At 51.0% G+C, this 24565-nt stretch overlaps 11 protein-coding genes across 11 annotated transcripts; 7 read left to right on the top strand and 4 right to left on the bottom strand.

Annotated features, from left to right (window-relative positions):
• Positions 1-556: 556 nt before the first annotated feature.
• Positions 557-1298, top strand: VTN49DRAFT_3597 (uncharacterized protein; the record flags this gene model as incomplete). The annotated part of the gene is made up of 2 exons (XM_069411450.1): positions 557-829; positions 1068-1298. 2 exons carry the CDS (start codon positions 557-559, stop codon positions 1296-1298), a joined length of 504 nt encoding a protein of 167 aa, XP_069268068.1.
• A 2162-nt stretch (positions 1299-3460) lies between these two features.
• VTN49DRAFT_3596 (uncharacterized protein) lies at positions 3461-5572 on the top strand (the record flags this gene model as incomplete). Its single annotated transcript, XM_069411449.1, has 5 exons — positions 3461-3719; positions 4320-4730; positions 4781-5141; positions 5197-5454; positions 5527-5572. The coding sequence occupies 5 exons, from the start codon at positions 3461-3463 to the stop codon at positions 5570-5572; spliced, it is 1335 nt and encodes a 444-aa protein (XP_069268067.1).
• A 2295-nt stretch (positions 5573-7867) lies between these two features.
• On the top strand, positions 7868-8703 carry VTN49DRAFT_3595 (uncharacterized protein; the record flags this gene model as incomplete). Its single annotated transcript, XM_069411448.1, has 3 exons — positions 7868-7893; positions 7970-8022; positions 8171-8703. 3 exons carry the CDS (start codon positions 7868-7870, stop codon positions 8701-8703), a joined length of 612 nt encoding a protein of 203 aa, XP_069268066.1.
• A 32-nt stretch (positions 8704-8735) lies between these two features.
• VTN49DRAFT_3594 (uncharacterized protein) lies at positions 8736-11069 on the top strand (the record flags this gene model as incomplete). The annotated part of the gene is made up of 5 exons (XM_069411447.1): positions 8736-8772; positions 8881-9001; positions 9060-9100; positions 9156-9585; positions 9644-11069. The coding sequence occupies 5 exons, from the start codon at positions 8736-8738 to the stop codon at positions 11067-11069; spliced, it is 2055 nt and encodes a 684-aa protein (XP_069268065.1).
• An 868-nt stretch (positions 11070-11937) lies between these two features.
• VTN49DRAFT_3593 (uncharacterized protein) lies at positions 11938-12441 on the top strand (the record flags this gene model as incomplete). Its single annotated transcript, XM_069411446.1, has 4 exons — positions 11938-12141; positions 12199-12222; positions 12333-12345; positions 12407-12441. 4 exons carry the CDS (start codon positions 11938-11940, stop codon positions 12439-12441), a joined length of 276 nt encoding a protein of 91 aa, XP_069268064.1.
• Positions 12442-12590: 149 nt separating this feature from the next.
• Positions 12591-13537, bottom strand: VTN49DRAFT_3592 (uncharacterized protein; the record flags this gene model as incomplete). Its single annotated transcript, XM_069411445.1, has 4 exons — positions 12591-13201; positions 13273-13320; positions 13377-13447; positions 13509-13537. The coding sequence occupies 4 exons, from the start codon at positions 13535-13537 to the stop codon at positions 12591-12593; spliced, it is 759 nt and encodes a 252-aa protein (XP_069268063.1).
• A 631-nt stretch (positions 13538-14168) lies between these two features.
• Positions 14169-14519, top strand: VTN49DRAFT_3591 (uncharacterized protein; the record flags this gene model as incomplete). Its single annotated transcript, XM_069411444.1, has 1 exon — positions 14169-14519. One exon carries the CDS (start codon positions 14169-14171, stop codon positions 14517-14519), a length of 351 nt encoding a protein of 116 aa, XP_069268062.1.
• A 148-nt stretch (positions 14520-14667) lies between these two features.
• On the bottom strand, positions 14668-14907 carry VTN49DRAFT_3590 (uncharacterized protein; the record flags this gene model as incomplete). Its single annotated transcript, XM_069411443.1, has 1 exon — positions 14668-14907. The coding sequence occupies one exon, from the start codon at positions 14905-14907 to the stop codon at positions 14668-14670; it is 240 nt and encodes a 79-aa protein (XP_069268061.1).
• A 718-nt stretch (positions 14908-15625) lies between these two features.
• VTN49DRAFT_3589 (uncharacterized protein) lies at positions 15626-19488 on the top strand (the record flags this gene model as incomplete). The annotated part of the gene is made up of 6 exons (XM_069411441.1): positions 15626-16090; positions 16165-17076; positions 17132-18019; positions 18078-18150; positions 18204-18331; positions 18385-19488. 6 exons carry the CDS (start codon positions 15626-15628, stop codon positions 19486-19488), a joined length of 3570 nt encoding a protein of 1189 aa, XP_069268060.1.
• A 128-nt stretch (positions 19489-19616) lies between these two features.
• Positions 19617-21629, bottom strand: VTN49DRAFT_3588 (uncharacterized protein; the record flags this gene model as incomplete). Its single annotated transcript, XM_069411440.1, has 1 exon — positions 19617-21629. One exon carries the CDS (start codon positions 21627-21629, stop codon positions 19617-19619), a length of 2013 nt encoding a protein of 670 aa, XP_069268059.1.
• Positions 21630-22129: 500 nt separating this feature from the next.
• VTN49DRAFT_3587 (uncharacterized protein) lies at positions 22130-23760 on the bottom strand (the record flags this gene model as incomplete). The annotated part of the gene is made up of 4 exons (XM_069411439.1): positions 22130-23006; positions 23059-23441; positions 23506-23674; positions 23735-23760. The coding sequence occupies 4 exons, from the start codon at positions 23758-23760 to the stop codon at positions 22130-22132; spliced, it is 1455 nt and encodes a 484-aa protein (XP_069268058.1).
• Between the last annotated feature and the right edge of the window lie 805 nt (positions 23761-24565).

The raw sequence follows: 24565 nt of genomic DNA, 5'->3' as shown, positions 1-24565 counted from the left end.
AATTACGTTAGGCCGATTGTAACTCCTTAGTAAGGGGAGCCTTTTGGAGAAGCCTTCGCCGTCATCTTCCCCAGAAGAAGTATTCGCCGGAACCCCTCTGCGCCGATTCAAAGCCGCCATCGAATCGTTTTCGCCTCCTCTCTCCTCATCACAATCGGGCACATAAGCGAATGGTCAGTGCATTTTTCTCGGTCCATTTTCGCCCCCTCTCACTGTCTTCGCCCGTGTAACGCGACAGGCCGCCGCGGCGCCTGTTGCCGCTATCGATACACCTCGTCTCGTGCTGTCGAGCACCACTCTAGGATCTAGTTAGGGGTTGATTTTGCGGCTACCTGGAGCGACTGGGACTGGGAAACGCGACGGATGTGAATCACGCAGCACTACTGCGCAGACTTTGGTGCTCTCTTTTTCGTTCCAGCTTTCCTCGAGAAGCCTGCTACAACTGAACTTACCGATAACTCCTCGTTCATCATGAATTGCTTGTCTCGTGACTGGATACTCGCATTTATCGGCGCCATCTCGTCGCTCTAGACCGGAGCATGTCTGCGAGGACCCAATGTCCGTCGAAACCTCAATTCCCGATACCTCTCTTGGTCTTACATCGTCCGAGATACAAATACTTCGGCAACAGCAGCAAATAGCGCTTCAAGGAGGCAACAGTGGCAACGTTTCCAGGGGCCGCGGCTCTGTCGTAAACAGCAACTCTAGTTCTCGCGCCACGAGTGCCGCCAGCACCCAGGGCCGCCTCTTGCTGGATCCTACGAGTCTGAGAGCTCTTTCTCATCAGCTGGATTATTTACAAGAGCAAATACGTTCTCGGATCGATCATGTATGTGGCAAACCTCTCCTCCGTTTGTTGCTTGCCTTTGTGCATGACAGTATCTCTACAACGCCATGACGAACGTAGCTTTTTCCCTGTGTCATCAAAGATCATATCGTTTCGTCCTTTGTTTTGCTCTGGTCCATGCTGTTACATGTCTTGCAGTGTTCGATCGATTTTCGCAATTATTACGTTCGTAATTATTTCCGTCGTTCGTTTGGTCACGCTCTCTAATGATGAGGAACAGCTAGAGGAACAGATGCAATTATCGATTCAAAACAGCTGCGACCGAGCCGGTAATGTTATTCGTGACGCAGATGCCGAGATCGCAAGAACTCGTTCCATCCTCGCCTCGATCGACGAACTCGAAAATGAATTGACCAAGATCAAGCATATCAGGGACATCGTGAAGACATTCCGTGCACGTATCGAGGGCCTTGACCATCGATTAGATCAGGCTGCGCGTCACAGGAGATGACCCTGAGTCGTCACCCAGTTTGGGCGGACCGTGCGCCTCATTGCTTAAGCTCTCTACTGGCATCGATCTGATAGGAACTTTGCAACGAAGAGACATTATTAAGCGACACTGTTGAATCACACGTGGGAGATGATCCTGGGAGCAGATATTTTCTTTCAACCTGGGCCCAGACCGTTCCGATACGAGTCCTTTTATCAGCATGCTATTCCGAATGGCATCCTAAGGGAATGACTTTTACGATTCTGATATGTCCTTTGTTGTTTGTTTGTTGAATGTTGGGACAGGAGCTATGCACATTGCACGCAAAGACTTGATGATTGGCCTCGCGGCCACTTTGGATTCCCCTAGCTGTTCTGAACGTTTTGTGCTGTCATCTTCGAGCGGTTCATGAGTTAAGCGTCTTGCATTGCTTTCGCTACTTTTCTTTCCATTTGGTCATGTGTTCTGGATCATTTTCTATGATTTCCATAACGAAACCCTCAGTTCGAGTGATACCACGTTTGATGGATGGATTCAATTTTATTTCCCCGGAACCTCTCTTAATTTCCTCAACACGCCTGAATATCGCAGTGGTTGTTCGGTGGCCCTCATACGCCCACCGCACGTTGCACCTCTCACTCTGTGGTAACTCTGTCGCCGATACTTACTTTGGACGGGAATAGTTCTCTGCCCAACTGAGACAACCATGAGGTCTACTTGCGTCCCTTATTCAAGGTAATGAAAGACATGAGATGTGAGTTGTTGACAGCGTAATAGCTGAATTAACTTGTAATCGAGAATCGAGACAACAGGACAGTGGGTGTTGTGACACGAACTGTAAGCGGAAGATTCAGGTACTTCGCCGATTGGCCATGTCTGTCCAACTGTTGCGGTCATGCCTATTTACACTCATGACCATCCTAGGTAACAGCCATGTGGCTCGAAACTGCATGCGTTGTGGTATTGCTTAGCTCGATTAGCCCGACACCGGCGCACGAGTGTTGGCATAAACCGGACTAATTTGGGGAAAAATCCTCCCTCCTTTAGGTTGTTGCATGCAGTATAGTCGGGGAGCGCCAGGAAAGCACCAGCTTCACACAGACGCCCTTGATGTTCCAATAGAATCGCGTATGTGATAGTATGCACGAAACCGTCATTTTTCTACTCGTTCTTCTTGCTTTTTCTGGCGCAAGGCCAGTTTCTTTTCCCGTTTTTTGTTCAGAGGAAAACGCTTTTCCGTCAAGCACGCTCGACATCGAACCACACGCACATCGGCCCAGGGTTTTCGACGCCCGCGGCTCGGATTTTGGATCTCTTCCGTTGCAGTCAGGCCAGGAACCAGGAAAAGGTCACAACGTTTGCAAATAGATCTCTTGGTCGAAACAGGGAGACGAAGTTGTGTTCTTAGCGAAACGCCTCTCATCGTCGCAATGTAGTGTCGTGGAAGGCAAGCTTTGATAGCGGCGACCTTTGTTTGCTCGTCTGTAGATTCTGTCTTCGTACTGTGTTCATGATCGCCTAACGTTGGAACGATCCCGGGGTCACTCGTTTGTCCGACAGCATCTTCGCCTGCAACTTTTATCTCTGAATCGCTTGTTGGAGCGTCACCGATTCGGGCTGAATGAAGAAGTGCTGCGGCCTTTTCAAGATAGAATATGCGCGCCCGTAGATGACTTTGTGCGCCGCTGGATTTCCCTTTGCTTTTAGCCATGTTCGCCCTGGATCTCTTCTGCCTCTTGAAGTTCCTATGGTAGTTTCCAACTGTGCGTTGACATGATGGAGTCGACTCCGCTACCCGTAGCTAGCCGGAATGCTGGATCGTCACTGAGCTGCCTCAGCCAATAAAATGCGATATATAGGACTTGGCAAGCCCCATCAAGCTATACCGAATGCGGACCAACTGATCTGACTAAGCCAAACCTGCATCTTCTGCTTTCCTCCATCACGTCTTTTGTCCTCTTCCATCCAACTGGCTCTCTCGTGGAGAATCTCCGACCGACGGTTCTTCCTCGTAGAGAACATCTTCCATCTGCCGACACTCATTTTCAATCCCTCATTCTTTTCTAGCCATCCCCCCCTTGGTGCTTAGCCGCTGAGCTGCGCCAAGGTTCGCGTTTCCTGGGAACGCGCGTCTGGTTTTTTACTCTTGCCTTCTCTGCACCACACTAGTGTCGTCGACAGCCATGGCCACCGAAGAGGATCTCATTGATTACTCCGATGAGGAACTCCAGACCACGGAGGCGGCGAACGCGCCAGCTGCGTCAGCTGCGCCCGCCAACGGTGACGCTCCCGCGAAGAAGGGCGACCTGACGGTAACCGGAGGTCGTGCCGACAAGAAGGGCAGCTATGTCGGTATTCATTCGACCGGCTTCCGTGACTTTTTGCTCAAGGGAGAGCTCCTGCGCGCCATCACCGACTGCGGTTTCGAACATCCATCGGAGGGTTAGTCTCATTACACCTTTGTTCTCCTGCCATCTTGCCTCCATTGTCCAACGTTTATACGTCCGTCCATCTCCGCGGAAGGCCATGTCAATCGCATACTTTGGTCGAGGCTGTCAACCCTCTGCAGGCGGCCCGAGGATCGATGGTTGTCTTCTTTTGGGAGGGAGGGTTGTGCTTGAACAGAAGATTTGTGTCACGTCGGTTCCACCAATGATGTGGCCACCATTTCATCCGGCGCGCTATGCGTTTTTATGATTTATTATATTGGCATGACCTATACATCAACGCGTGAATGCCCTATCACGGACCGTACTGCAATCTGCACGGTTGTTGAAGGGAGTCACGGCGGCTCTGAGGATCCTTGACAGTCTTTCCATCTACCATCCTCGTGGCTGCCTGCAGACGTGTGGAAAAGTCCAGGGTTCTTTGGAACTTTACCTGGAGCACCTTTTCCCTCCTTTGTTCTCTTGACTTGCGCACTTTCGGCTAGATTTGATATGGAGTCGGGGAGATGGGCGGGCGGACGTTCCACTTTCCATGCGATTTGTTGTCATCATCTTTCCTGCCGAATCGTCTCTAACGTCCGTCGCCTTACTACAGTGCAACAAGTCTGTATCCCTACGGCTATCCTCAATGTCGATGTCCTCTGCCAGGCCAAGTCCGGTCTGGGTAAGACGGCCGTCTTTGTCCTGACGACGCTGCACCAGCTGGAGCCAGTGCAGGGAGAATGCCAGGTTCTGGTTATGTGCCACACGCGCGAGCTTGCCTACCAGATCAAAAACGAGTATGCTCGGTTCAGCAAGTACCTGCCGGACGTGAAGACCGCCGTTTTCTACGGAGGAACGCCGATCCAGAAGGACATTGAGCTCCTTAGCAATAAGGAGAACTATCCCAATATTGTTGTCGGAACGCCCGGCCGTCTGAACGCTCTTGTCAGAGAGAAGAAATTGAATTTGCGCAACCTCAAGTGTTTCGTGCTGGACGAGTGCGACAAGATGCTGGACCAAATTGGTATGTTTCCTTTGGTTTCGTTCCATTTGCGTGACTAACATTAGTTATAGATATGCGTCGTGACGTGCAGGAAATCTTCAGGGCCACTCCTGCAGATAAGCAGGTGATGATGTTCAGCGCCACTTTGTCCCAAGAAATCCGGCCTGTCTGCAAGAAATTCATGCGCAACCCGCTGGAGGTCTACGTTGATGACGACACCAAACTTACGCTCCATGGTCTCCAGCAATACTACATCAAGTTGAACGAGAACGAAAAGAACCGCAAGTTGAATGACTTGCTCGACAGCTTGGAGTTCAACCAGGTGATCATCTTTGTCAAGAGCACTCTCCGTGCGAACGAATTGGATAAGCTGCTCCGCGAGTGCAACTTCCCTAGCATCGCAGTCCACTCTGGCGTTAGTCAGGAGGAACGGTACGTGGACATGCCAGGGTTTCTCTTGAAAAGCGGATTTCTGATCGACCCACAGGATTAAGCGGTACAAGGAGTTCAAGGAGTTCAACAAGCGAATCTGCGTTGCTACAGATGTTTTCGGTCGTGGTATCGATATTGAGCGCATCAACCTGGCCATCAACTACGACTTGCCCGCAGATGCAGATTCGTACCTCCACCGGGTGGGCCGTGCAGGCCGGTTCGGCACCAAGGGTCTGTCGATCTCGTTTGTGAGCAGCGAAGAAGATGAGAGGGTTCTGAAAGAAATCGAGAAGCGATTCGAAGTTGCCCTTCCGTAAGTTCCTCCCCTTTACTATGTAATTGCTGACAGATTGGGCGGTTGTGTATGACTGACATGGAAAAATAGAGAATACCCGGAGGGTGGTGTGGATCCTTCCACCTACATGGCTTAAAGAGGCGATGGGTGAAGGTGATGTTTTCTCGGTTATCTGTTATTTAGGGTGTATGCGGGTTTGAATCAAAATTGAGCGATTGTTTACAGAGCATAATTCGTTTCGGAGATGGGAACCGTGCGGTAGTGGCACCCCAGGTTATCAACCTTTTTTATATGACTTTGTAGTCTGGACGTCTTGTAAACCACATGTGACACTATATGAGCGGCGGAGTTTACAGTTGGGGAGTTTTTGAGAGCAGGACGGGGAATTCTATCCTGTGTAGCTGAGTCTCCTTGATACCGGCCGCCACGCAGAACAGCCTTTAATGGTTATAGCCATTCCTTTTTAGCAAGGATTGAGGTTACAAGGATTATACGAGTCGTACTCTTACAGTACGCAGAATTGGAATAAATACTGAATGGACGTCGTACCTGTCAGACTGGAAATAAGGATACAACGGGAGGAATCCCCTGAAAGCAGGATGTCCTTGTTCCGAGATACCGCGCGCACTGTCCGACCACGGCGTCGAATGGGATGAATAATGAATAGATGGGGTCACTTGGCATCTCCAGATCGCAGGCACGAAGCTGCCTCGTGGTTTGGACAGGTCAACTACGTACAATGACGCCTACAGAAGTAGCTCTCGAATCTCCTTGCGCACGTTGCAATTTTCCCTTGCGACATTTACTGAAAAGAATCTTACGAAAAATCCAGTAATGAACATAGGGAACCGAACTAGATGGGCTGTCGTCTCGAACCAATGTCGGGTGGATGAAGGCTTATCAGCGACATGCAACTAGGCTAGGAGAGTAGCCTTGCTTTCATGGGTGCTTCGATGCGGGTGACGGCAGAAATACTCTCAATCACCTCGTAAAGTACCGGCCAGCATGGGTGTTTCCGTTTGCAACGGGGCAACCAAACCCCAGAGTGCAAATGGAGTCATCTGGCGGTACCGATTTCGGTCCCGTGTCGATGTGAGAAACGTAGAAATACCAAAATGCACGACCACGCGAGTTGAGTAAGCTAGCACTGTGGTACCATGCCTTTCCGGCGTCTGGCGTGGAAGATTAGACTCCAGACAGTAATAGTAGATTTAATGTGGTGAGTCTGTGCAATGAATAGGCTCTAGGTGAATGAAGGTACCAACGAGCAGGGCATGGAGAATGATGATGATGCCAAGGGTAAATGGCTGGGAGTAAAGTACAGGATGTTGAACTGAGGGATCCGAAGGACGTGGAAGTGTCCGTACCGTGTACCACACCAACTCTCTACTCAAACAAAAATACACGGTACGGTACGGGTACTATGGAGTACATGCTGCACAGCACGATTCCAATACATATAATTTCTCTGCAATACTGGAGTCGTCCCTCTGGCAAAAGTGCTAGGGTGGTCCATCTGTTTTGAGCGTGGCGGGAATTGAGCAAGGCAGTGATTCGACATTGTGTGCGCTAGGCCCACGCCGTATCGTCGGATTGGTCTGCGGCTCTGAGCTCGAGCTCGATTCGCGTCCCGGACGCGTCGTCTAGAATGTTGAGCTGGAATGCCGTGGATGAGTTTTTCACCAGTCCGTCCGGCCAGCCCTTGCTGCATTCCCAGTTCCCACCCAGCTCAACTCGCCGAACTTGGTACCGTCGTCTCGATCTCTCCAGTATGAATTGCAATGTCTACTCCATATGTCTGTCCATGTTCAGGGACATGGAAGAATTACAGTAACTACCAGTGGACATTTGTTTGTTAGTTGGCCGACAATTTCTTTCCCGTTTCCATTGGCCGGTCCAAATTCGTTGGAGTACTTTTGATCCTCAGACGCGACAGTTTCCCCGGACCAATTCGTGTATACTCTGTTCCTTTCGTTCCTTGTTTTGATCGGTCATGATTATTTTGCACCATTCGACGTTGGAACGGGAATTCCGGAACGGCATTGGTGGTACTCCATACGGGGATGTTGTGAAAGTGTGCCTGACGCTTATCCACTCCCCAAGCAGGGTCCAGCCGGAGAGATTTCGGTGGGCAATTGGCGTCTGCAATCTGCATGGTGTACACCTGCTTTGCTGGAGTTGTTTCCAGTCCCCATCGACGATTGATAATCTGGCTTTAGTCGAAAACGGGTTCTCCGAGGGGCAAAAAGTGGTACGTGCGGCACGGCGTCCTGTTTCTATTCTGGGATCAATTGCTCGAGGGAACGGTGCCTAAGAGACTCGGGAGCTCGAAAAACCAAGTCAGGCATCATCGAGCCCTTTTCCTGGTGGCAATGAAATATGAAATATTAGACTACGGAGTCGAATCTAGTATTTACCCATTGCAAGGATCATGAAGATACTGGATCGTCGATGGACGTACGGAGTACCTAGGTACTGTCTGTTCTGTTAATTTTTTCTGACATGACGAGCACGGTCCATTACGTAGTGGCAGTGCTTTTGATAGGCCCCCGTATCATATGATTTTCTGCAACCTGCTTCGTTCGAGTAAGCAAATGCCCCGTAACCGACGTTTATCAAAGATCGAGCCGTTTTAGACTCCCCTGCTAAACGTTGGAGTCCCGCCCTTTCATGACAGGATCTTATCCATTCATGGCTCAGTTCGAGGGCCAGATTACTTACGGTATCTGAAAAGTAATTGCTTTGCCTGGCAATCACCTCCTCCGATCGTACTTTCCTCCCTCGTTGCTCCTCGTGAAGCTTCCTCGTTTCTTTTCTCTCGTTCTGTCGTCCTCCCTCTCTTTCTTTCCTTCTCTCCTTGCCTCCGCCATTCTGCCCTCCCTCTCTGCCCTTCGTCCGTCGACGCGGCTGTTCGCCCTTCCTGGTCTCTCCCTCTCTGTCCGCCTTCGCTCACCATCCCGTCTTCCCCTCGTTTCATCCTCGCTCGCTCCTCCGCGTTGTTCCCTCCGTGTCGACGCTTTGCCTTCGATCCATCTCTTTAATTTAACCGGCAGATCGTTCCCGGCTGGATCGCCTCGAGCTCTCCGCGTCGTTTTCTCGTTGGAATCCGATCCCCGACCGTCCTTTCGTTCCGCCATCGCAACTCTCCAGCCCGTGCTTGCCCGTTCTGCTGACCGTGCGGCCAACCTGAGCGATCAAGGTTGGGTCACATTGCCTTTCCGGAGGGCTCCTTCCCACTTGCCGCCTCTCCCAGCGGCTCCTGCCTGAAAGAGAACGGGTGCATCCCGGCCTCACCAACCATGGCGCCTTCTCCGTCCCGATTGCGCATTCTCTCTGGTATGCTGCTCTCTTCGTCGTCTCTGACCCGATAGAATTATCGTTATCTTTCCAATCACCCCGTTGCGTACCGAGTTATGGTTAGGCAGCTGACCAAGTCGTGCGTAGTCGGTGGAAACGCCGTGTCGGCCTTCTTGTCCTGGCGATTACAGGCCACCAATTCCTGTGATGTGACCCTCGTCTGGAAGTCTGGCTTCGAAGCCGTTGCCCAATATGGCGTGTCCTTTCGGTATGTGACACGATTCATCCGGATGATACTGAGCAGGGCGTTGACTCTCCATCACCAGGTCAAGGACATTTGGCAACGAACGTTTTAAACCGCGGCATGGTAAGCTATCCCGTGTTCTTAATGCTCCAGCACTCTAACAGTTTGCGGCAATTAGTCGTCCGTTCGCCCGAGGAAGCTTCATCAAGAGAGAATATCTACGACTACGTTATCCTCTGCGTGAAGGCATTACCTGATGTCTATGACCTCGGGGGCATAATCGAGTCGGTCGTGACGCCGCAGCGGACTTGCATCCTGGTTAATACCACGAATGCCATCGGCGTCGAGTCCCATCTGGAGCAGCGCTTCCCCACCAATGTTGTCTTGTCACTCGTCTCGAACCTCACCATCACGCAGGTTGGCCCCAGCGACTTCGAACATGAAGGCCCGTCCGAAATCTTGGTTGGTCCCGCCAACAAGAGTCACACGATCCCTGCTGCGATCCAAAACGACATGGCAAACACCCTGGCCACCACCCTGAGTTCCGGTCAAGTCACATGCAAGGTGTCGTCCAACATCCGCCAAGAGCAATTTGAGCGGATGATTGGGTGAGTGCTTCAAGTGCATCCCGTTGTGTAGTGGCAGTAGGCTTACATTTCTTCTCAGTCCCATCGCGTTCCATCCCGCGAGTGTCCTCTTCGAAACCCCCAACCACTCGCAATTGCTAGAGAAAGTTGGTTTGCGACAGCTTGTGTCGGACGTTATCGACGAGCTCGTCCAACTCGCCACAACCCAAGGCTGCTCGTTTCCGCCCGAGTTTCGAAACAAGGTCATCGAGCAGATGACCGCCCAGACGGATGCCAAGTCGCCTATGTATCAAGATTACCTTGCACGGCGTCCAATGGAAGTAGAGTCCTTTCTTGGCTCTCCCGTCAGACTCGCAGTAGAGAATGGGGTTCGTTTGCCGCGGACGGAGACCCTGTATGCGATGCTGCACCACGTCAACATTGTGAATCAGAGCAAGCCACCGTCGGACTCTCCGCCGCCGAATGCTCCAGTACGAAATAGCGGCGTTCCTCCGCCACAACGGCCTATGAATGGCGCCCGGTCCAGTCGAGCGCCATCAGGATTCGGCATGCCACCCCCTCAACGCCGAGGGCCACCACCAGGGGGACGGCCACCAAGTGCGCAGCCGCCCGCAAACCGTCTGCCGCGGGATGCATCTTACGATGACAACGGTCTGGAAGAATTCAGCCATTTGGTGCTCTATGACGACATTTCTGATGGTAATTCTCCCAACGGGAATGGATCATATCCCCAAGATGCTTCGAACGGGGGCTCGTCTTCAACACCGCAAGATTTGGCCTTAAGGGAGCGGGAGCTAGCTCTTCGCCAGCGTGAGTTGCAGCTTAGGGAACGGGAGCTCAACCTCCGTCGTGGGCCACGGCGAGGGCCGCCGCCATCCCATCAGTATGGGTTCGATGATGACGATGACGACGATGATTTCGTTGATCCAATGGATGCCCGCCCGCCACCTGGTATCGATCCCGATGACATCGACATGATGAGCGTGACGTCCCGTCGCACCAGGAAAACCCCCAGTGCAAGCCAATTACGGAAGAATCCCGAGATGGCTGCGAATTCTCGGCCCCCGTCTGCGTTCAGTCGGTACTTTGGTGGCCGGAAAGCGGCCAGTTCTCGTATAATCCAAGAGGCACCGACCATTCATGATTCGTCTATCTTGGATGACCCGTTGATGGGCTACTCCTCCAACCGATATGGCTCCGTGGATCGCAAGGAGATGCATGTGGAGTCGCGTGCGAACTCTCTCTCCACTGCGAGCCGGATGGGTGACTTTGGTCCCGGACCATACCCTTCAAGTCGGCGCCCGAGTGGCTCGCCGGGCGGGTATAATCCAGCGGGACCGCGTGGTATGTCCCGCCCAGACACTGCTCAGGACCATCACCCGTCTTTCCTTGGGCCACCTAATGGCATGCCGCCATCCGGAAACCGACGGTCGCCTCCAGCGAATGGGAGAGGGCCCGTTCCGAGGCAACCTCCCGGCCATGGAAACATGATGGCCGCACAATAAATGGAACAGAACATTAATGTGAGCTATTCCCAGTCCAGTTTCGAAAGTACGAAAGCCTGACTGAGAATGCGAGGGCTAGCACGACGAGTCGTGACATCGGAGCAAGTACCAGCTCCATCTTGGAAAGCCCCCTTATAACAAGCAGTTCAGCTGACCGGATCAGCCGCCGCTCTCGGTTCACCAAATATCATACCGCTCCTCCTAGTCATCATTTTATTCCCGCGCCCCGTGCGTGGATGCGCACTATGTCACAAAAATGCTAGACGAAGTGTTTCCGAATTCCTTCTCTGGCTGTGCATTTGAGAGGATCCGATTGTCGAGGGACCCTGCCGCGGTTCTTGTTCATTGGCTTGCACTGCCAAAATGTCAAGACATAGAAGTCTTTTTTTTTAGTTCTACCGTGTCTATTCTTTCCGTTCCTTATCGTCTTGTGGCTTAATTCCTGGGTTTTGTCTGTGTGACTTCCAATGTCGCAGGAAGATTCGGTTGTCTTGGTCAATAGGGAGGTTGACCATACCTGTTCATCGCATCTTGTCTCTATTGCTTTCTCTCGGACTCTGGGCGCTTTGGTCTGTCGGGTGTTTCCAACTCTTCAAGACACTTTTTGTATACTGCATTACTGGCGCATTGTTCTATCTGCACATGTGTGATTTGCTCTTGGCGGCCGAGGCTGTCTAATCTGCCCTTTTCCGTGTTTCGATCCTCTGATTCAAGTTCTGTGTCAGTTGTAATTGTTTGTGCTGGAGCAAAAGGGGTGGGATCGGTGGCATTTTCATGGATAGGACATGGATTCTGGGAATTCAGATAGACGGACGATACGTCATCCTTATTATGCGCTAGCACAAGAACCCTAATTGTAGATTTGTAAATGAAACAGTCAGATGAGACCACCCCGAACCTCGGCATTATTGCCGCCCTCGGCCAATGCTGCGACACTGACATCCTGGGATCATCGCATCCCGGGTCGAAATTTCCTGCTTCCATTACCGAGAGAAGTAATCTACAGGCATGGATGGCTAGACTATCCAATATCTGGAATCTGCGTCTGAAGAAGTCGCATTACTCCAAAGAGGTCCAGTCTGAGTAATTGACCATAATGAAATGCACAGCATGCTGACTGGCATAATAGGGTCTGTGGACCAACGAATACGAGGTAGTCAGCTTGGCAGACAAATTTGGACATTGAGAATGTGTCAATTTGTCCGCTCCCATTCAAGAAGGGAGGATGAGAGTGCGCACTTGAATCCATGGAAGTCGTCGCAGGTGTTGAATGAAGGTCGGTGCCTGTCTAGCCTTGACATGATGTTGTCTCGGTCTCGGGTTAACTACGGTAGTAGGAAGATCGGATACTAGATACATATCGCAGTGGTAGGTCCAAAAAGGATTGGATTCTGTGGTATCTACCTCTACCTAAGCTATGCTATAAGAATGCATTCATGAAGTGTTAACCTCCGATCATTCCCCGAACATTGATTTCCCCAGTTGATGTCCGAGGATTGCCAGTGATAAGCTTCCTGGCATTTACAGATGCGCTCGGAAGAATCCCAACAAGGTTTGATAGCCTCGCTGGTATTGCTTGCGGACCTCGGGATCTTCGAGATTCGCCCGCGCAGCCATCCATCCGTGGACCATGTCGGAGTAGGTCTCGACAAGCTTTGGTACCGTCAAATTGTCCGCATATGCCTGGATAGTTGCAGGATCTTCATCTTTGCTCGGCAACAAAGCCATGGGAACGCCAACTTTCTTCGCCTCCTCAGGATCCATAAACGAGGGATGCACCTGTGCCGCAGCTTTGAATGTCTTCTGACTGTCCTCACCGCATGTCAGACTTGCGACCTTTGCTCCCCAGCAATATCCCAGAATGCCCCACTGAAACGAGCCGGACGGAGAGAGCTTGTTCGCTTCCTCTACGATGGCAGGGATTCGAGAAACAGCTTTCGCAGGGGCAGCTTTGGTCGAAAGGAAGTTGCTCAAATATTGCTTTTGTTCATCTGTTTTTGGTGGAACGACGGAAATGTCACAAGGCTCGCCTTCGAAGAAGTCCGGAATGAAGACGCGGTACTTGTTGTCAGCGTCGGAAGTGGACAGGATATCGGACCCCTGGAGGGTCTGTGGGAAAAATCCGAAGATATCTATGAAGAAACAACCTGAATTAGCGATCCGAAAGGAGAGGCCGGGAAAAAAAGTGAGCCTCGAGGCGTACCAAATACCACCAGGAGGGCCTTGGTAGCATCCGCAGGACCGGTAACGTCTAATCTCAATCTCAGCAATGCTCCCTCTCCTGAAGATATATTCTGAGTAACTTACAAGTCTTGAGTCCAGCGATAGTCTTATATTCGCCCTTGGGTTCGTAACCCTGGCTCACCACAGGGGGTAGCCTTCAGCAGATATCAGTCTATGGCCCTTTATGCCCCGCCCATCAGTTGCGAGAGTACGTACGAGCAACAAGCTTTGCTGACACCAGCCATATCTGCCGCGCCGTAATGAATATGTTCAGAGTTTTTTCGAATGTGCTCGTTCTGACGACCAAACTCGCCGTCTTACACAAGAAGTGTGTCCACGATAGGAGGGTCCCCGTTGTGAAGAAGGTGGTACCGCATAGAAAGCCCCGGAAATTATCCCACGGCACGACTTTTCCGAATCCTTTCCAGAGGGACGGTGCCGGCGTCTCTCCACTGTACAGTAATCGACTCTGTCGACGACTTCCATCTCGGGCAGTTGGCCATTAATCGTAAACGCAAATGCTAAATAAGGCTCCATGCAAATTGCGTGCTCGTCGCTCAACGTTAGATTTGGAATCCAATTCCTGTCTCTGTCGACTTTTATTATCAATTGATTCAACACCGTCTAGAGCAGTCATCATGATTTCCTGGATATCGTATGTCAGCACCTTCGGGTTGTTGTGGTGCTACATTTACTAAGGTATCGATCGGTATTAGCTTGGTAATCATCGTGCGGTTTCGTACTTTCGGGTGGGTGCTTTAGTGCTTGCAAGATTCGTCGCGTTTTCCCCATCTTGCTCACTCGCGTTCCAACCCTAAACGTGCGCTACACTTCACCCAGCAATACAGCCGGCCCAAAGAAAAAGAGAATCTAGACATGGAATCTCAATATCATCGGTCCAACTCGCACGCTGTCTCGCGTCCCTCTGCACTGCCCGCATCCACAGCGTCGGCTCTGGGCTCTTCATCCACTGGCATGTCGACTGCCAAAGCACGGCAATACGCGCAACTCCACTCGCAATTGGCACAACTTAACAACAATCTGGCCGAGACTGAGAATTTGGTACGGATGACGGCTGTCCAGGCCGGTGACATGCGGTTTCTGGGAGGCTATATTGGGAGTTTGTTTATGGGCGCGGCCAAAGTTCTGGGCGAGGAGACCGGGAAAAACGGAGGTGGTGAATCTGGATCTGGTGGTGCTAGAGACGGACAGAGCAAAGAGGATTAAATGAACTATGCGTCCCTTTGTGATCGGATGAGAACGGTGCTGGAGTCCGATCTACGATCTTGGTGGCTGTCCAGTACTGACTAAGAACCGGAGGGACAACGAGCAACGTCGTCGAGATCGGTGCTGTCATCATCCATTGCGGTACCTGCTAACTGGACGACGTTGGAGAGCGATATTCGGGGCCGATGTCTCCGATATCTCCGGGTTGTGTCTGCAAATCATTCAACACCGGCAACGATTCATCTTCCATTTTTGTCCTCATTCGGGCAGCGCGGCCACTGGGGGCGTCGGCATCACCGTGACTTCCCTTTACGCTGGTGAACATCTCGCTTCGTGGATGCAGCGCTTCTCCGCCAAATTGCCCGAGTGGCACAGGTGTCGCCGACATCCTCTGCTTCATGGTGATATTCATTCCGATCCATCGGCAAAGCTTTTTACTAGGCGAGGTTTCTTCCAAATATATACGGTGGAGTACTGCTTGTAATCTATTTCGACAATTTGAAACCCCCTGACCTGCAGGTTCTGGAGTCCTTGGTCTTACAATCTACGCTTTGGGCCCTCTGAAAGGTAGCGTATTTTTGTGTTCATATCGACTCGGCCGTCTCCATCCCAGCCACGCTAGTCTTCGCCGCGGGTTATTCCGATAAGCTTGAGCCTCCTGACATCCTGCGGAGGTGACGCATGGTTGCTGTGCTGCTGTAGGCTAACTACTATGTACTTATGCTTACCTCCCCCAATGTGTTCTATTTGCGACGCAAGCGTCGGCTCGTTCAGATCTTCACCGAACTTTCGCAATTGATACCCAGTGGAGTATAAGAAGGCATGGTGCGGTAATACAATATGCCATTTTGAAGAGCGAGCTTCACTCCGTGTCGTGAAAACCCGAACCTTTGTAGATGGGATTTTTTTGGACCACCAGCCAGAATTTCCAATTGATCACGTGTAAATCACGTGAATCAGTTTATCTGGTTAGCCTAGATAGGAAATGCATCGCGTAGATCGCGATAGAGTCGCGTATCAGCCGTGTCTGTCGCGCCAAAATCCCGAGCGCCGCATCTCATGAAAGATCAGCAGTTAATCCGAGTCCCCAACGAGCAGCATTCGCAATGTCGTCGTTAAGTGTGACACCAGACAGACGCCGCCGACGGCAAGATGATGAAGATTCGGATAGTGACAATCAGTCGGGACCGGGACATACGCCGTCGTCCGCCAGCGGAAAACGATTGAAACTCGAGTCGGGGACTCGTGAGAATGACGACGTTAACGACACTGATGGCGTTGAACAACAACCGAAGAGGGAGCCCGATGAGGGTGATGAGGAAGAGAATGAAGAAAGCGCGAATGACCGAGGACAGCGCGATTCGACCCAGTCAAGACGTGATGCACCGGGATCGGCCGATGATGAGTTTCAGCCCGGTGCGATTGTGCGCATCAAATTGAAGGACTTTGTCACATACACATCGGCGGAGTTTTTTCCGGGCCCGAAACTGAACATGGTCATTGGGCCGAATGGGACGGGCAAGAGTACACTTGTCTGTGCGATCTGTCTGGGTTTAGGCTGGGGGCCGCAGGTAAGCTCCGATCGAACCTCTGATTGCCGTCCAAAGGTGTGGTTGTTAGATTGCTTACTGTTCTTGTTCTGCAGCATCTGGGTCGTGCCAAGGAAGCCTCAGAATTCGTCAAGCATGGCTGCAAAGAGGCGACAATCGAGATCGAACTTGCGAAGGGACCGGGCTTCCAAACTAATCCGATTATTACGCGTACAATAAAACGAGAAGGCAACAAGAGCACATTCATGATCAATGGAAAGGAAGTCAGTCGCAAGCAAGTTTTGAAGTTGGCGGAGAGTTTTTCGATCCAGATCGACAATCTATGTCAATTCCTTCCGCAGGATAAAGTGGCCGAATTCGCGGCGCTGTCGCCGGTGGAATTGTTACGTTCTACTCAGAGGGCCGCCGCGGGTGCCCAGATGACCGAATGGCATGATAGCCTGATCAGATTGAGGGCAGAACAGAAGAAGCTGCTTCTTGAAAGCAAAAACGACAGAGAAATACTGAAGAATCTCGAAAACAGACATGAAATGCAGCGCGCGGACGTCGAGAGAGTGCGAGAAAGGACCCTCATCAGGCGACGCATTGAGATGCTGGAAATGTTTCGCCCGATAGCGCAATTCAGACATCAGAAGACCTTGTATCTCGAGGTTTCGCGGCAAAAAGAGGAGCTTCAGCGCGAGCTGGATGAATTGAACGCCTCATTTGGCCCAGTGAGGCAATCGATCGATGCAAAGAAACAGTATTGTGCCGCAATCGACCAGGCTGCCAAGCGTAAACGGGATGCTGTTAGTAATGCCGATGCTGCAGCATCTGCCGTGGCAAAACGACTTGAGAGACTAGATGACAAGATGAAGGATTTGACTAGCCAGCTGGATTCTGAGAAAAAGTCTGCTGTGGGCTACAGACAGGATATCGCGCGCTTGCGGCAGAAGATCAACAGCATTCGCCACGAAATGCAGCACGAACCACCCCAGTTTGACATTGAATCCTACAACGAGCGGATTGTAAGCATGTTCATGACGATCATCCACGTTTTCTTGCTAACGTTCTCCCCAACAGCGAGAAATCAAAAAGGAGATTCGAAATGTGGAAAACCAAGCGCGCGAAGTTAAAGATGCGAGGAATCGATTGTTTCCGCTGTTAGAGGAAAAGAAGAAAAAGATTGACGATGTCACTAAAGAGTTGACCAAGCTGGACTCGCGATCTGGCCAACAGGAGAGAAAATTAGAGAATCTATCTAGCGATTCAGCCCGGTTTTATCGCTGGCTTCTGGACAACGGCAACAAGTTTGAGAAGCCGGTCTTTGGCCCACCCGTGGTAACGTGCTCGGTGAAAAATCCCAAGTACGCGGATGTGATCGAGTCGATGTTACAGCGGAACGACATGATCACGTTCACCACGCAAACATTGGCGGATTTTAAGAGGCTGCAACGGGAATATCGTGATCAGGGACTGCATGACATCAGTATCAGGATGTCCACGGTGCCTCTGGGGGAGTTAAATGCTCCAATTTCCGATGCCCAAATGCATCAGCTTGGGTTCGAGGGCTGGCTCAAGGACTATCTTGTGGGACCGGAGCCTGTGGTGTCCATGCTGTGCAGCGAAAACAATTTGCATCGAACGGCCATTAGGCAGCAGGATATCTCCGACGAGGAATACCGTCGCCTGGAAAGCGGTCCACTCAGCTCGTGGGTTGCTGGTAGACAGATGTATCATGTCGTTCGGCGACGCGAATACGGTCCCGGTGCGACAAGCACGCGCGTCAGACATGTTCGACAGGCGACCTACTGGACAAACCAGCCGGCCGATACGACAGCCAAACGGGAGCTTGAGCGAACGATTTCCCAGCTCAGAGACGAGGCTCGCGAAATCCAGGAGCAGATCAATGCAGACAGAGAGAAGCTGAAGCGACTTGAGAAGGAAAGGAACGAATTAAACGATAAGAAAGTAAGTAGCTCCTTGAAACCCTTTTGATTACGAGGATACTGATCTGGTCATGAAAAAGGTTAATCTGGAGCATGAAAAGAGCGCAAAACAGACCACCCTTGTTCATTTCCAAGCTTTACCTGAAAGGCTAAGTATGGTTCCTTTTCGCCAACTGGTTTTGTAGCGGTGCTGACATACATGGCAGGGCAGCAAGAAGCGAAACTCAAAGATGTCGAGAACCAGTATACAAACTCCCGCGTACGAGTGGCCGAAATCCGTAGCAAGCAGGATCAAGTTGCAATAGATAAGGCCGAAATGGTTCTTGAATATATTGTACGTTGATGTCCATGCTGAGGGTCTTAGGTCAGTGATTGACTGATAGCTAGCAAGCTGTCGAGCATCTCAGTGAGGTCTACGAGGACTGCATGCAAGCGGAGATTCAGCGCATCGAAGCGATGTCAGACTTAGAGAACATCGAAGAACGCTTCAAGCAAGACAAAGAAATTGTGAAGGCTAAGGAACGTGAACTCGGAGAGGTGATGCGTCGTGTCCGGGAGCTTTCAGAAGAGTCCCATCGGTTGAGGAGAGAAGCGAACAAGGTCACGCAGGCGGCTCGTGAACAGTCTGATTTCAAGCAACTGTTGGAGGAGCTACAGGCCAATCCTCCGACTCCAGATCAATTAGAAGCCGACATCGATTCTGAGAAGGCGCGTCTCAACTTGACGCATGAAGTTAGAGAGGGCGTGGTCCAAGAGTTCGAGGAGCGGCAGCGTACGATCGACTCGCTCAAGGAGAAGCTAGCCACACAGGACCAGCAGTTGGCCGAGTTCAACCATGCCATCGACGAGATTCGTAGCCAATGGGAACCGCAACTTGATTCTCTAGTGCAGAAAATCTCCGATGCGTTCTCAGACTCGTTCGATCGCATCGGCTGCGCGGGGCAGGTGACCGTTGACAAGCCCCAGGAGGAGCCGGGACCGAATGGCGAACCCGGCGGCAGCAACTTTGACCAGTGGTCGATCCAAATTCTGGTGAAATTCCGGGAACACGAGAACCTGTCAATTTTGGACTCGCATCGACAATCTGGCGGCGAGCGTGCAGTCAGTACCATCTTCTACCTGATGGCATTGCAGTCGCTCTCGGCGTCACCGTTCCGCGTTGTCGATGAGATCAACCAGGGTATGGACCCGCGAAACGAACGCATGGTGCATGAACGGATGGTCGACATCGCCTGTGCGCCGCGGGTACCATCAGCCAACCCAGACAGGAACGGCGTCATCGGCACCGGCGGAAGCCAGTACTTCCTCATCACTCCAAAGCTTCTCAATGGGCTAGTCTATAAGCCCGGTATGAAGGTCCTGTGCATCGTCAGCGGCGAGCACATGCCAACGGACTACAATATCATCGACTTTGGCCGGGCGGTGAGAACCATGCGACAGATTCGCAAGGAATCGGGTTTGCCACTTCGGGGGGTTGGCGTTTATGCTTAAATTTGTCGATTGCTAATCAAGAGCTTGACTGTTTCATACACAATAGGAATAGTTTCGGCGGTTCAAAGCATGTTTTAAACTATCACAAGTTCATCGCCCATGAGCTTTTTTATCCTAAGTAAGATGCCTCAATCATGTCCGATTCCGCGTCTTCTTGCGCCGACATGGAACAGGCCCTTAGCCCTCTCTATCCAGATCTTAGCTGCCTCCTCGATGCCACCGTCTCGGGCACATTCCCTGCGTACAATCTCACGCGCGATGTCTTCTATCGTTTCGATCTGGTCAGCATTAGCACCGTCCAGACCCTCCTCTGCCATCTTCTCGCCGGTGGCGAGTCTTCTCAGCCGCTCGATGGTGCGCTTCCGATCCCCTATGATGCCCATATTCCGTGTACTCGGGATCCGGAGGAGAGTTCGCTCAACTTCATACCCAATTTCCTCAGCGATGGCTATGGTTTTGGCCGTCAGCGAGCCGTAGGTGGAGTTCATGACAGCGGCCGAATTCGGATCCCCTGTTACTGTGCTCGAGGCTTGTTTGGCCGCGCGCAGTGCCTTGAGATCTCCTGATTGGTCTGATGATTGAGCCATGGGGTCGGAAGAGGTGTCGTCACGTTTTTGCTTGCCTTGCCTTTTCGTATTGGGCGGTGGGTAACGAAACTTGGCGCCGGACAGGGAGTGTGAGCAGCAGGGGATAGAGAGGAACGGTCGGCGTAGGTACGCCGCGGCTCTGGCTGCTAGAAGCGGTGTCCAAACCGTCAGCTCGTCCGCGTGGTTGGAGATGATAAAGGTATCGCGTGGAATGTCATCGTCCGTGTGGAAGGGGATCCCGGCGGCAGTTAGCTTGCTGAGTAGCCCGCCATCTGGGCTCGAAACGGCATCCACAAAAGGCTTGGGAATGTACACTGTTTCTCGCAGCCGAGCCTGAACCCAGTCCGGTAAGATAGTCCATGTCTTTCGTCGACGTGCGTCGAATCCCCAACCTTCGTATCCTTCCATCAACAGAATGTACACCAGCACTCCATTACCGCAGGCTATGTCAACAAATCCGGGAAAGTTTTGGCCACGATGTTCATCATCATCTTTCCGCTCAGCTTTGGGGGGCACCCCGTACATGTTCCGCCATAACTCAATCAAGAAGGCAGCAATGGCAAGATCCTCAAATACATGTTTCGACGGCTGCGTGTCCTCGACCCAGTCTCGACAAAGGTCTGACGCGTATTGCAGTTTGAGACGGGAATACGTGTTTTGTACCAGATGCCGTGGGATGATGTTGTCCTTAACTGGATTGTAGCCCTCGTCGGGTGGTGTTTGGGAGCTTTCTTGAGCATCCAACCTCGGCGGTAAGCGAGCATTTCGTGCTAGACGCACATGCGTCGAAAGGAGTGCCTGGAGCGTTCTCTCTAGCCGGGCAGAAAAAGGATCAAAATCTTCGCTGGCAGGGAACGGAAGAATATGCAAAGAAAGTGTTCCCTTTCCGCCGCGTGTTCGTTCTCCAGCCTCACCAGTTTCTTTTGTATTTTCTTCATCTTTGGGCGAGGCAGGATCGTCCGCAGAGTCATATCGAAACTCATATAGATAGGCCAAACTTTGCACAACCGGGTGATAAAAAGGAGCGTCTTTTGGAGATGAATAGTGAGGCGTATAGACATACAATGATCTGTTCACTGAAGGAGATTGCTCCTTCTCTTCATATTGATGACATGTCTGCTCCAGCCGTCGATCCAATGTGGAATTCCGTGGGATCAGCCTCCGCACGATAGTCCTGACGGGTACAAAGCCTGGAATATCTTTTGGCGGAGCGGCCTCGACTGACTTCGCCGAACCTTCCTGTGCCACTTCTGCATGAGTATAGGCTGTGAACATTCTCTCCTTTTCTTCCGGGGTTTTCAAGATTCCTGCACTGTCATAGAGGATGTCTGCCCGAAACAGATGCGATGAGTTCATATTAGGGTTTCCCAATAGGAAATTTGTCAGATGGTGCATAGCATCTGGTTCGCAAGAGAGTCCTTCATGCTTCAGGTCAGGCGAAGTGACCCAGCCATCTTTACCATTGTCAATGATACTTCGCTCCACAGTTTCAGACAATGGCTTCCCGGTCAACATCGAGGGATCTCGGACTCGGGCTCTGCCACGACGTCCCATTTGGCCTTATGTTTCGATGAATTTTGATCAGCGGATGGGTCAAGGAAGAATCCACGGCAGGTAACCCGAGAGGAACCAGCCCGTCAACAAACGTGTACTGAACTTCCGCCTGTATTAAAGGCTTTTTACATAGGCTAGAGTGATGAAACCGTCCGAGTGAACTTGTCGCGATCAAGTACTTTTGAGAATATATGAGGCGTTTGCAACTGCTAAAACGGTCAACCAACAATTTCGTCGGTCTTTTGTCTGCCGAGCGGGCAGTATTTTAATTGCTTGGTGAGAACGTCGAGACGGGTACACTTGCGAGTCTGGCCCGCCTACGTGACAACATCATTACAAGAAAATTACGAGTTAACAAGTAGTTACGGCTTGGCACCTTGTCTGATAATTGTCTCGTTCTGGCTTACTCGTACAACTGTTACTCGTACATGCGACATAAATGAAAATTATCTGGAACTGTAAAAGCACAGAGAAAGCACGAAATAAAAGTACACAAGTCATCACAACATTGGAATAAAAGGCTTCGTATTTGGAACATCAGGAACGAAGCGAGGATTGAAGAACCAGATCTGAACACCCTCGTGGCCAGGCAGGCAAACAACTTCGCGATCGCCGAGGGGTTCCAGGTACGGCCGTGAACGGAAAATCGGCGAGTGACCCTCACGTAGACGCCATGCTTGGAAGCGCTTGAGAGTATCGACCTCTCGGATGTCCAAGGGGCACGGATGCTGGCTTCTGGTCTCATTCTCGGCGTCGCATATCTCGAGCGACAGAAATTTGGGGTTCCGGTGGTAGACAATGTTGGGGGTCAGAAACGCGCAAAGAGGCACCTCAAGATCGTAGATCTGGGGCGGGAGCGAGGTCCACCGGACGGTCAGTTTGTCAATGGCATGGTCATAGATAAGATCGATCGCGTCATGACTGCCGGTTCCAGTGAGAAGACGCCTTATTTTCTTGCGGCCGTAGATGCAGTTGCTGAAACTATCCACTGGTCTCAAACGATTCTTGTCCACATGATGCTCCGACAGCGACAGGTGAGATTGTTTGCGATCCAGTTCCTGCCCGTTCGTCAAAGTCCACTTGGTCTGCTGGACCTGCGGCGGATGTGCGTCCCAATTGATCTCGAATACCACCAGCATGTTCTCATCCACATCTAGGTGCCATAGCCACAGATTCGTGAATTTGCCTATCCGTTGGATGCGATTCACGTTCAGATCCCAAACATAGATGAACCAAAGTGACTCCTTTCGGTCCAACAACTCAACGAGGACCAATTTGTCCTTCTCGAGATCGATATGGTGAGGAACGCAAGGAAGGTTCCCTCCAGCAGATTGCTGTTTTGTGCGGAGGTTCCGCGCCGTCAGATAACTACCCGGTCTAATGTGAGGGGATGCCGGTCAGACGGAGGAATTGCTGAATGCCCTCTTACCTATCATCATGAAGGACGATACAGATGTCGGATACTAGGATTCGCCCTTCTCCAACTAAGTCCATGTCTTCTTCCAGAAACCAATCCAATTTCTTTCCAGTTTCAAGATCCAACATTTGAATTCCGTACCAAGGATCCGTGCAATAAAATAGTCGTCGCGAGTGATACCAAACAGATGTAGGCCCTTTTTCATCGTCCCGAAATGGGACAAATATCTTCTTGACAGGCCGGCCGCACTGTAAACTATATTGCCAACGGAAATAGGTCATTGCATCGGCAGCATCATCATCCATGCCATCTATGTTCAGGAAGGCAAGGGTTTGGCGCAAAAAGATCTTGATAATTGTATCGCACCAAAAGATAGAGAGCCATTGTTTTGAGACCTAAACCTCTTGTCAGAATGTTCTGGCCATCTGGACATTTGAAGCAAAAATGGGTCATACGTACCCTCCGGCTACGGACAATGTCTTCCGGATTGAGATATTTCACGATCTGAAGCACTAGTTCAAGAGGCAACGAACCGACAACATCATATTGACATCGAAATTGTGCCAAGCATGCCTCCATATCGTTATGGTTTTCCTTCTCTTCCAGTCGATCTGGTATCGCACGGAGTCTGCGTCGCAGTCAGTCTAGCATCTCCCAGATGAGATCAAGCTTCTGGTCTTAGACATACGCTTCTGATTTCGATACGGCAACCATTTCACGGGCCGTGTTGCCGATTGAAGGATTCATAACAGGAACTGAGAACGTCAATTTCGTTCCATTGGCAGGAATGCAACGAGCTGCTAAAATTCGGCAATAGCCCTTTCCACGAGTACGGAGTAAAATAGTCTCCAATATATAGTTCCCTGTCAGACTCTGGATTGAACTGCTAAATAGAGTACATTGCACACCGACCTTGTTCGAGTCGGTGTGCTGTGCTTACATTTACGACACTATCCGCTAATCCACCAAGGAGGCAGGTGGTAATTTTGCCGGAGATAACTGCGAGTAGTTACACAAAGGCAGTGCTGAAGACTGTGTACGTTCGAGCTGATTGTTGTTTTCGTCTCTCTTCTAATCACCTGTCTATGGAGTTTCCAGAAGCGAGGGCGCACTTGCAAGTTTGCAAGTTGGAACATAAGGTATCTACTAGGTAGTATTTCAAGGACGAAGATTAGGCTAGCCTACCGAGTTCTCGTGCTGTTTGAACCGAATATTATGGCATAATTGGAAGCACTGAAAAGAGTTCGTATATAACAATCTTCACGACTGATTCCTTCTACAGTAGTTTCCAACAGGTTACTTTGCGCACAAGGAGATCGAGCTTTGAGCGACTGGCCCGGCTGAGAGCCGGCTCATTTATCATGCTTGAGGAAATACGAGTACGGTCGCTGGCGGCATGCAAGATAACCTATTATAATTACAAGACTAAACCAGAATAGATAGTAGTACGCGGATTGGTCGATTAGACAGTTTTAGCAAAACTTTTGATCCTGTAGCAGCACTTCACACTAACCTAATA

Source organism: Thermomyces lanuginosus (genome assembly GCF_041956635.1).
Source record: "Thermomyces lanuginosus strain ATCC 200065 unplaced genomic scaffold VTN49scaffold_29, whole genome shotgun sequence".
Lineage (NCBI taxonomy): Eukaryota > Fungi > Ascomycota > Eurotiomycetes > Eurotiales > Trichocomaceae > Thermomyces > Thermomyces lanuginosus.
Note: the sequence above shows the minus strand (reverse complement) of the source record. Positions and strands in the feature narration are given on the sequence as shown.